At 34.6% G+C, this 11,394-nt stretch overlaps 1 protein-coding gene across 1 annotated transcript; it reads left to right on the top strand.

The window, feature by feature from the left end:
- The first annotated feature begins 620 nt into the window (after positions 1-620).
- On the top strand, positions 621-8,966 carry LOC113709880 (wall-associated receptor kinase 5-like). The gene is made up of 4 exons (XM_027232726.2): positions 621-1,494; positions 7,024-7,212; positions 7,295-7,925; positions 8,344-8,966. The coding sequence occupies exons 1-4, from the start codon at positions 621-623 to the stop codon at positions 8,888-8,890; spliced, it is 2,241 nt and encodes a 746-aa protein (XP_027088527.2). The 3' UTR covers positions 8,891-8,966.
- The last annotated feature ends 2,428 nt before the right edge of the window (positions 8,967-11,394 follow it).

Raw genomic sequence — 11,394 nt, 5'->3', positions numbered from 1 at the left:
AATTACCCAAAACTCATTAATTCTCTTAAATTAGGCATGCTACATAGGAGTAAGAAACATTCTAATTAAAATAGCTATTTTCATATATGTATAAAGATTCACACTATGTGATATGATCTAAATCTACTAATATTAAAAAATAATATACTGATAGTGTAACAAAAAGTTATTCTATTATTGTTATTGTTATTATTATATAGAAAGTTGCAAAAATAGTGCAATGCTGCCGACAAATCTTTGGATATAACAATATAATTGGTTAAATTTTTTAAATAAAATTGATTACATCTTCTAGATAAAGTGATTGCAGCAGCGTAGCCACGTACGTAAACATTCAAAAGAATGCCAATCATTCTTTTGTTTATGCCTATCTTTCTTTTGTTTCACTTCTTTTAACATTCTTTTCCTTTTCAATCTTTTGTGTTTTATCTGGTGACCTTTTTTAATTCAACTTGCTTAAAAAAGATGGATACAATATAGCACCTTTTTCCATGACATGGACTTTCTTGAGCAAGATTCATGTTCATGTAACCAATTCAAATGATGGCTTCCCATACCCTACCTTCAATCATGCACTCTACAAAATCATACATTCAGAAAACATTTCGGCAACAAAATATATGCATCGAAAAATCAGCTCTGCAGTTCAGTTCATATCCATCGTCTCAGCATTTTCCCTCTTACGTGAAGCTGCAGCATCTGTAGCAAAGCCTAATTGCCCTGATAAATGTGGCAATTTGACAGTTCCTTACCCGTTTGGAATCGGAGAAGGCTGTTACCTTAGCCAATCATTTGAGCTCACTTGCAACACTTCATCATATTCTGCTACCTTAACAAGTTTTGAGTCCAAGGTGTATGAGATTGAACAAGACCATGTTGTTATTGAAGGTCAGCTTGTTCCCTTCCGCTACAATAAGTCATCCGGCCAAAGCCGGCATACAGTAATATATTCCCCATTCAGAGGTGATTATCAGTTTAGTTTTTCACATACTGGGAACAAATTTGTAGCCATTGGATGTGATATATATTCTTATATCATTGATCCGATAACTGCTCATATTGTTGGCGGTTGCCCATCCTTCTGCCGTAATTCATCCATTAGTTTGTTGCCTCCTCCATCATCTTGCTCTGGATTTAATCGTTGCTGCCAGACCACTGTCCCAATGGAACTCAGGATGATGCTATTGTCCGTGCATACCATGAACACCTTTCAAAAATCGTGGGAGTCTGATCTGTGTAGCTTTCTCATGATTGCACATAAGGATTTCTCCGACTTCAACAAGTTTAACTTTTCGAGTTGTAAAGGCAGCGATGGGGTTCCTACAGTTCTGAACTGGGGAATTGGAAATATTAGCTGCCATGAAGCTGTGGAAAAGAGCAGTTACGTGTGTGGAGAAAACAGTCAATGCATAAATTCAAGTACTGGAGTCGGATACTCGTGTAGATGCTTGCAAGGTTTTCGAGGGAATCCTTATCTCCACGACGGTTGCCAAGGTAATCTAATTTGAAGATTACCTCTAGGGAATTCTTGTTTTACAATTTTTTTGCTGTATGACCATCTTCTTGTTGAAAATCTTGAGGTGCTTTTCGATTCTGATGATGACCCTTCAAATTTCAACAGGAACATTAAACTACCCAAAGATTAGATAACCTTTTATAGTCTTTATATTTTTTTCTATTTTCGTCTCATATCACTTATCGGGAGTCTACTTCAGCGTCACAAACCTTTTTGTTTTTATTTTGGAAGACTTTTAACAATATTTATGTTATGTAAAGAGAGTGAAAAAAGATTTTTCCTCATTTGATTGCATCAAAAATAAACTTTGGGATTGCTGAATCACAAACAAAAAAACAATAAATTTCGTCTCACTTCACTTCCAAATTTATTTATGCGTCTCTTGTTTTTTTCACCCACTATTTAATCTTCATAAGAAAAGTAAATTATTACATTAAAAAATATTTAATTAGCACAAATATTCATTTTATCCAGCATATAAGGGTAACATGGTCATTTTATTGTCAAAATCGATTTTTTAACTTTTTTTTTTCGAACACTTATGCATTTATTAAAATGTCTTTTTCATAGTAACCCAAAATACATGAATTATTCTTAAAAATCTGATTTTCAAGCATCAATTTTTATAAAATCAACTCTTACAAAATCAGAATCAGTTGAGAACAAACTCTACATATATTTGTTTATTTCAGTGGATTTTATTGGATGATGTGAAGTATAGTCCATACAAAAAGTAGGGTACAATTAATGATTTTAGATTAAACGTACCAGGATGGTTTGACATTTGAGTAAAGTGCGTTATCAAAATATTCCAAAATCTTACTTGTCTCAATTATTTCTCGTTCTGAAGACCTTTGCCTATTTTATCAGTTAAAAGAGCTGCAAGACATGGTTACCTGCATCACACACACCATTTCAACAGCAATAACTGTTGCATGATTTCTGCATCTCTCTAAAACCCCTCTTCCTCAAACCATTTCAGTGCATCTCTCTACAATTATCATTTTGGCTTTCTCCTGTTCAACTTCTTCGCTATGAAATTAAGTTTGGCAGTTTTTTGACTTTATTAACACACCATCAGAGCAGATTCACCCACTGTTGAATGTCAGTCTTGTTACTATTTACTTGTTTATTCTAAGAATTCTCTTGGGACGCAAGCGGAGTAGAATTGAGTACTAAAGTAACATAGAAAATTAGAAATCATTATACTTTAATTCAAAATGTAATCATTAGAAGAGGGCATAGAAGCAGACAATTAGAGGTGTGGAATTTTCTTGGAAGCAATTTCCTAAGAAAAAAAAAAAAGCTGTAAGTTGAAGAAACTAGATGTAGGACAAATTGACACATGAAAGGATAAATTACTAATTACCCCTTATAGTTTCATCTATTGTCATATAACCCCTCTAATATTTCAAAATATGCACCTCACTCCCCATGGTTTGATATAAAGTAGATTTTTATGCTAATCATAGGAGGTTAAGTGGATATTATGATTTCATTACATGTGTTTTTAGAATGTACGTGCTCTAATTACAATAATTAATTCTGCAGTCCATTCATTTTCCACTTTGCATAAAACCACAAGAGGGTTATATGGCTATTTCTGAAACCTTAGGGAGGATCATCTAACATTAAGCAAACAAAATCTAGCATTATGCAAAACTATAAGTGGGTTATATATAATTTACCCCACATTAAACACAACAAAATCCTTGTCATGGTGAAATTAGATTGTGGAGAATATATTGAACAGAAAGAATAAACCACCTAATTATTTTTAGTGATCCATAGTGAAATTCAGTGGTGCATCAAATTTTAAACAAAAAAGAAAAAAGAATTTTATATTAAAGATAAAGAGGGCTAGAAATTATCAAATTATTTTAAGGTCTCATTTAGTCTATTGAACTATTTTGAGGAAGAGGGGATGTGGCCAAAAAAAGAAAAAATCAATATTGTCCTTACATTGTTGAAGCTGTGAATCTTTTCATTAACCAATGTGGAACATGTCACGGCCATATCGGGGACATAACACCACCGTATTCGGTGACTAACTCACAAGGCACAAAGTGTAAAGTTAAAAAAAAAAAATTTAAATATCATCAAATATTGAATACAATGCCCTGCGTAGTCAACATTATTACAAATACATAATCAATCATATTTAAATACTGGCATAACTTATAAGTAAATGTCGAATATCAAATACAAATTTTCATTCCTTTATTACAATGATCTCTCCATTAAGATCAAGGTCTAAACGCTCCAAATCCTTGATTTGAATCTCTTTAATTGCTATAATCTCTAAAAAATGATGATAAGTGGAGTGAGTAAGGACTTCTTACTTAATAAGTAACATATTTACTTCTTTATTAGGCGGAGCATGTTGGTATACATAATATGATTCAAATATTCATTGATATATATATATATATATATAACTTCAAAAAATGTGGTCAATGTAAGCAATTCAATGGCAAGGCGTGATGATCATCATCAATATTTCAATTATAATGCATGCATCATAATGTTCAGAATTATAAATGAGGTCAAGATATAAAGTTAACCAATGACTCTCGATATTCAATTGTTAACAAACCAGTTAAGCTGTTCAAGGTGCTAACTATCATATAATTAGCCCTCCAATGATGCTAACTATCACATGATTAGCGTGTTCTTTTTTTTTTTTTTTTTTTCGACACAGGGGTGTCCGGGTCAATCCTTACGGGGCCCGACACATGATTAACGTGTTCAATGATAACAATAACATCCACTTCATCAATGTTACTATTATTTAAGGAACTAGTCTCATCAAAGTAGCATTATACAAGACTTCAACAATATAGTATTAATTCAATAACAATTTTGTACTTAGAATACATCAATAATATACATATGCTCATGCCATTTCAATATATACTATAGTTTTTAAAGTCACAAGACGTTGACAAATGTATTTTCAAAGGATAAAGAATACATGCACCACTTGCCTTCTCCAAGTGAGCTAACATCCAACTCAATCCTGACCTGTACCAAAAGAACTCACCTAAATATAACAAAGTAATTAATTAAATTCTAAAGACTCTTATTCATACTAAATTATCATGAAAAGACCCCAAGTAATAACCTATATAAAACTGCTCATGCCATTTCAATATGTAAAATGGCTTTTAAAGCCACAAGATGTTGACAAATGTAATTTCAAAAGATAACGAGCACATGCACCCGTTGCCTTCACCAAGTGAGCTAACATTCAACTCAATCCTGAGCCATCCCAAAAGAACTCACATAAATACTACAAAGTAATTAATTAAATTATAAATACTCTTATTCAAACTAAATTGTCATAAAAAGGACCCCAAACACCAACCCAAAGTTATGACATATAATAAATATCATCATCTCATTTTAGTGAAACAAAAGGGTCAATTTTGAAAATTTACCAATTCTCATAAGTATAAAACTAGGGTGAGATCTTTACAAATACTTAAAACCCTGTGAGTCTAATTTCTAACGCAACAAATGATGCTCAATTATGAGTCTTCTACACCAAGATATGACCAAAACACCGAAGTATGACAGTACAAAGAGTCGAATCCAGCCCAAGCATCCAAGAGGAATTCAGCCACGGATTCAGGGGTCGGATTTGAGGTAGAAGCTACTACCAGTTTCGGTTGTCAAGTCCTATTTTCACCTTAACTCATCTCCAAGCTTCTATAATCATCAAAATTAATATTTTTACATCCTAAAATCATATTATTATATACATAAACTAAAAAACAATGCATTGAACCCGAATCCTACGATTTCCATCAAGATTACCTATCTTCATTTCAAGCCAAATATTGACCCACACACAAGTAGAGACTAAAACCAACTCCAAACTCTACTACCGATAATTCTAAACCAAGGATTTAGAGCCAACACAATCCAATCATTATAATCTAAGAGAATCCAAAATTAGATTCAAAACTACAAGAAATTACCTTTGTTTAGTTTGCAAGGTGGAATCTCCTAGCTCTTTACTCCTTGTTTGATCTTGATTCCCCAAGGAATCCTTCTTGATTTCAAGGAAAAAAAAAAAAAAGAGAAAGAGGAGGAGCTTTAGTGGAAGAAGCAGAAAGAAAGGAGAAGAGGATTAGGAGGGTCATTCGGTTGAGAAGAAGAAAGGAAGAAGAAACATCTTCTTCCATTAAGTTCCCAAATTTGCACCATAATTCTCCAATTTCTTTACACTCTTAATTTTCACTTTAATGTTTCATATTTCATATCAAAACCTCAAATTTCTTTATCCTTCACTAAAGACTCCTAACTCTAGGATTTAGGTATCACAGAACAAGTATCACATTCATTTTCTCTTGGGCCTTTGCTTCCTCATAAGCTCAATCCATAATCCAAAAATTGGTTATCTAGAGTTATGAGTTGGCCCTTTTGGGTTTTAGAAGTGGTTTCTGCTCTTCAGTTGACATATAGCATTTAGTTTTTGTAATCCTTCATGTAATTGTGGCTCAATATCGTTGATACAATCTCACCCCATTGAAAGACCACACGAGATTCATTATGATATCAACTATAGCACCACAGATCTAAACTTTCTCAATAATTTTTGACATAAACCACTAGTCTAAAATGGTGTAACAAAGTTCTTAGTAGCCTGTGATGCTAGATGTATATTGGATATGATTACACTCCTTTTCTTTTAATTGATGTGAGATGAGTTTTACATTGAATGTGATACCCTAGATTCCACATCGGGGAGGAGAAAGGATATGGATTGATTTATTATTAGATTGCTAATAACTTGATTTAACCATTTTAGATCACTGATTTGGGTTCAAAGTTATTGACTAGCACAAACCAGTAATGTTACAATAGGTATTATAGCGTATCTTGTTTGATCTCTGAAAAGAGATTAATGTAATACCTCAAATCCCACAGCGCAGTTGGGAGAAAGGATATGGAGTGATATATAATACCATGAGTCATGTGCCACAAATAATTTCTTCTAAACATTTTTGGTCAGTGGTTTAGGTGCAAAATTATTCAGACAACCCAGAATCAGTCCATTATAGATGGTCTGGGTTTTTTATATCAAAGCATTAAGCTGTGCCATTCATACTCAAATGCCTTTGGTTTCGTTCATTAGCGAGGCCTGCTGTGCCCTATTGACTACGAAGGGGCCGTCCCCTTTCAAGAATGACCTCTTATGGCACGGTTTAAGTAATTATTCTTGCGGCTCAAAAAAAGACGAATGTAAGGTTCTTGGACCCTATGTTGAGTAAGGGTTCCAAAAGATCAAAGGATTAAGCTACGTTATTATTAACATAGAAACATAATTAATGAGTGGAAGTGTAAACCATATTCTTATGCTTCAAACTATTTATTTTGACTTGCACATTAAAATACATTTTTTTCCCGCAATCTGCATATGATTAGGAATAAATAAGAGACTATATATAATCTCTTTTTTTTTTTTTTTTTTTTTGGGTTCTGTCCAAAATTGATTGAAGATATCAATGAGTGTGAATCTCCTGAAAAGAATAAGTGCCCTAAGGACGCTATCTGCGTTAATTCTCCTGGCAGCTACTACTGCACTTGTCCACCAGGTTACCGCAGGGGGAAATATTTTGGTCCATCATCACCACATGCATGCCTACCAGATGGAGTGAAACGGAAATTGGTTGCATTCATCGCGTTAGGTACATCTCCCTTATCAACCTATCTCTTAGGCAGAACTTTTCTTCAATACCTTTTTTCTCAGATATATACTTTGTTTGGCAGGCATTGGACTTGCAATTGGCTTTCTAATCGTGGCATTAGGCTGCATTTGGACGCACCGTCACCTGAAGAAAGTAGAAGATGACAGAGCCAAAAAGAGGTTCTTCAAAAGAAACGGTGGTTTGTTGCTACAACAAAAGGTATCTTCAAGTCAAGGAAATGTATTAGAAGCAAGGCTTTTCATCACCCAAGAGCTGGAAAAGGCTACAGACAATTTCAATGAAAGCCGTATTCTAGGCAAAGGTGGACTTGGTACCGTCTACAAAGGAATGCTATCAGATGGAACTATTGTTGCTGTGAAAAAATCAAACAACATTGATCAAGAAGTGGTGTCGCAGTTTGTTAATGAAGTCGTCATCCTCTCACAAATAAGTCATAGACACATAGTGAAATTGTTAGGTTGTTTTTTAGAAACCGAAGTTCCATTACTTGTATATGAATATGTGTCAAATGGCAGCCTTTGGCACCATCTCCATGATGATCCTAGTGGTAGGATGATCACTTGGGACAATCGTTTGTGTATTGCCACAGGAGTTGCAGGGGCGCTTGCTTATTTGCACTCATATGCTTCTACAGCTATTTTCCACCGGGATATAAAGTCAAGCAACATATTATTGGATGAGAACTACAGGGCTGTTGTCACCATGGTTCGAAGTCTCGGCCGAGACCGAGACGACTCGGCCGAGTCGTCACCGTCTCGGCCCCTACCGATACGATACCGTGACGAAACGATACCAAAATACTTGACTCGCCGAGAAATCGGCCGAGTCGTCACCGTGACGGATTAACTCGGCGAGTCACACCGAGTCACTTCGAGTTATCCCGAGTCAAGACGAGAAATCAGCCGAGTCACACCGTGACGGATTGACTTGGCCGTTTCTTTTACTATTTTTTAATTATTTTTATTTAGTATACTTTTTTATATTATTAACAATTTTTAGAATATTAAATACTTTAAAATTTGCGTCTCACCGAGACCGCGACCGATATGCCGAGACCGATGTGGAACGTTCTGGGCTGCGACCACAACCGCGACCGTGACTTTGAACCATGGTTGTCACTGATTTCGGGATTTCAAGGTCAGTACCTATTGATAAAACACACTTAACTACGCTAGTCGGAGGCACATTTGGTTACCTAGACCCTGAATACTTCCAGTCCGGGCAACTCAATGACAAAAGTGATGTTTATGCCTTTGGTGTAGTTCTTGCCGAACTTGTAACAGGCCAAAAGGCTGTGTCTTCTGATAAATCTGACGAAGGTTTGGTTATTAAGTTTCGTTCAGCAATAGAGGAGAACCGATTGTTTGAAATTTTGGACAGGATAGTTGCAGATGAAGGCTTAGATGAGGAAATTCTTGCGGTTGCTAAGCTTGCAAAAAGATGCCTAAAACTCAATGCTAGAAAAAGGCCAAGCATGAAGGAGACAGCTGCTGAACTTGATCAACTGAGGAGGATAAGAGAAGGGTCAATAGGTAAAGAAAGTTTTCAGAGTGGTTACTGCTCAGTGAGTGAAAGAGCTCATAGTTGCAATGTTGATTTAACTACTGAAGATGGCCCAGAGGAAGATGCACCGCTGGATGTTTGCTGTAGAATATAAGAACTCCTGTGATTTTGTTGTTGCATGTTTTCTGTAAATTGTTGAATCATTGATCACTCGTGTATGAATTCTTCTGTTTTCGGTAGTTTTGGGACTTTGTTAAGTGTAATAATCTAATATAGATAAATAGATATTAATTCTCTACTGTGCTTTATAATTAATTTCTATTTCTGAACTAGTTTAGCCTTGGATGATTTATGTGTTCAATTTTTAAATGTTCTAAGGTATTGTTTATCGCATAGATATCGCCAAAATGAAAAGAAACAAAAACCGAGAATATTATGGTAGCTTAATTTTAGATTGCAACTCTGTAATTAGGGGCATGTAACAATTCATCCCATGCTCAAAAAATACTTTTAATAAATTATGGTGGCTTAACTTATTTTTATTAAATAAATACCTTTAACTTCTTATGATACTTCAAGATACTTAAATACATTTTTATAAGAAAATACTAACATAAATATTTAAGTGTGCAAAAAAGGAAATTATGGTTCACATAATTGCCAAAATATGCACATTATAATGGGACTAGAAGAAGAGGAAAAAAGAAATATTAACATAATAATGAAACAAAAATAAAAACCAAAGGATCATGTGACAATATTCTTCAACAAGAGCATGATTGTCTTTTGATAGCCAAACCTATATCTAATTGCTAGTTATAAGGGGTTATTTGTAAGATTCATTAACATAGGGCGATTCCCTATCAACTGCTAACTATTATGGGGAGTAACATGAAATTAAGCCTATTTAAAATAGAACAATGAACAATAAGAGCTAGAGGAAAATTGATATATGTGATGCATGTAACCCCTGTATATGATATCTTTACCAGCTCAAATCTTACTTTACCCTCCTAACTTATTTATTTTCCCTTTCCATCTTTAAACTCAAAACTCTTGGATGTATTGCATCCTCAATTGTGGTTAATTTCTGGTTTTATTCATTAAGCAAATCAATAAAAATTGAGAGCTGATCTCTTTTCAAATTTGTCTTTCTCTATACTATTGATTTTAGTGATGAATCTTCTCTCAGTATCAAAGTTTCGGTACTTACAGGTTTATTCAATCAGGACAATTACAAAATGAATTACACTGTATCCGATGGAAGAGGGGAAAAGAATATGGTTCTTTGGTGTTGTTTCGGTTATTCTTTTATGGAAAGACATAAAGGTCCCACGAATTGATAGAGTGGAAAGGAAGGATTTAACTATGAAACTTGAAGGTCCAAAAGTCAAGAGTTTTGTGAGTTTGAACTGATACAAGAGGAAAGAAAGAAAGGATTTAACTCTAAAACTTGAAGGGCCAAAAGTTAAGAGTTTTGCAAGTCTGATGGGTGATCCGTGATCGCAAGTCGAAGAACAATTAGTGGCCAATAAGTACAACCAAAGATTTTGGCCTATGCTGAACACACACACACAAATATATATATATATATACACACACATTAGGGTCACTAATTGGACTTTCTACTTGATAGAAATGGAATTGTTGTGAAATAGTCACATGACAAATTATTTATTTCTTTTTTTAAAAGTGATACTCCCTCCGTCCCGAAATAATTGTCGCACTTCGGGTATTGTGCTTATTTTCAACAGTGTCAAGATTTCAAATGATTTTGGTGTAACTTCCAGCAATACCCCTGTTCGGTTTCTATGGAGTACTCACTTATTGACTAGCAGAAAGATATTGGACTGGTGACAAGACCTGTGGGATCCGTGCCTCAAGAAAGTCTCAGCCATTTTTTGGGAAAGTTCCTTGCACGACCATTGTTTGCATTTGTTGTGGAACTCACGCGTATCAAGTGCAATTCTTGTAATTTTTTGGGGCCCATCAAAAGGTTAAAAGAATCTGGTATATTTAAGGGCATGAGATGGAAATGGGGGAAAGTTTTTATTGCCAATTATGAGAAGTGACATTAATTTTGGGACAGACCAAAAAGGAAAGTATGACACTTTCAATGGGATGGAGGGAGTATAATTTAGTAACTAACCCAAAAATGGTGCCAATTATGATTTAGTATTACTGCAGCAAAGTCACAAATATAGTGGGGAATACCGGTAATGGATGCAAAGGTACGTAACAGGCTTTTTCCGTCTAATGGAGAAGGTCTGCATGTGTGCTTGGTCATTATCAATCGTTTCTGTCCAACAATCCTCGGGCTTCCTGCTGCAAAAAAAAAAAAACAAAAAAAAAATCAACAAGCCATTTGTTTTGGACGTGGACTTCCATGAACAACAATAATTTCACTACTTTAATAAGGACAATTTCCACGGTTCTATCTGTTTTGATTTAATCATGCTGCTCAGTTGTAGTTCAAACATGGCTAAGTTGTATGAAGAACGGATAATCTACTCGTCTTTGCATCTTATATCCAGGATCTCACCATTTTTCCTAGTATATGAAACTGCTACTTCTATAGCTAAGCCTGGTTATTAATAACAATTTTATCAATTTTATGAGATCAGACCTAGCAATCTATACTATTTTATTATCAATCAT

Source organism: Coffea arabica, chromosome 9e, assembly GCF_036785885.1.
Source record: "Coffea arabica cultivar ET-39 chromosome 9e, Coffea Arabica ET-39 HiFi, whole genome shotgun sequence".
Classification (NCBI taxonomy): Eukaryota; Viridiplantae; Streptophyta; class Magnoliopsida; order Gentianales; family Rubiaceae; genus Coffea; species Coffea arabica.
This window is presented reverse-complemented; position numbering and strand designations above follow the sequence as displayed.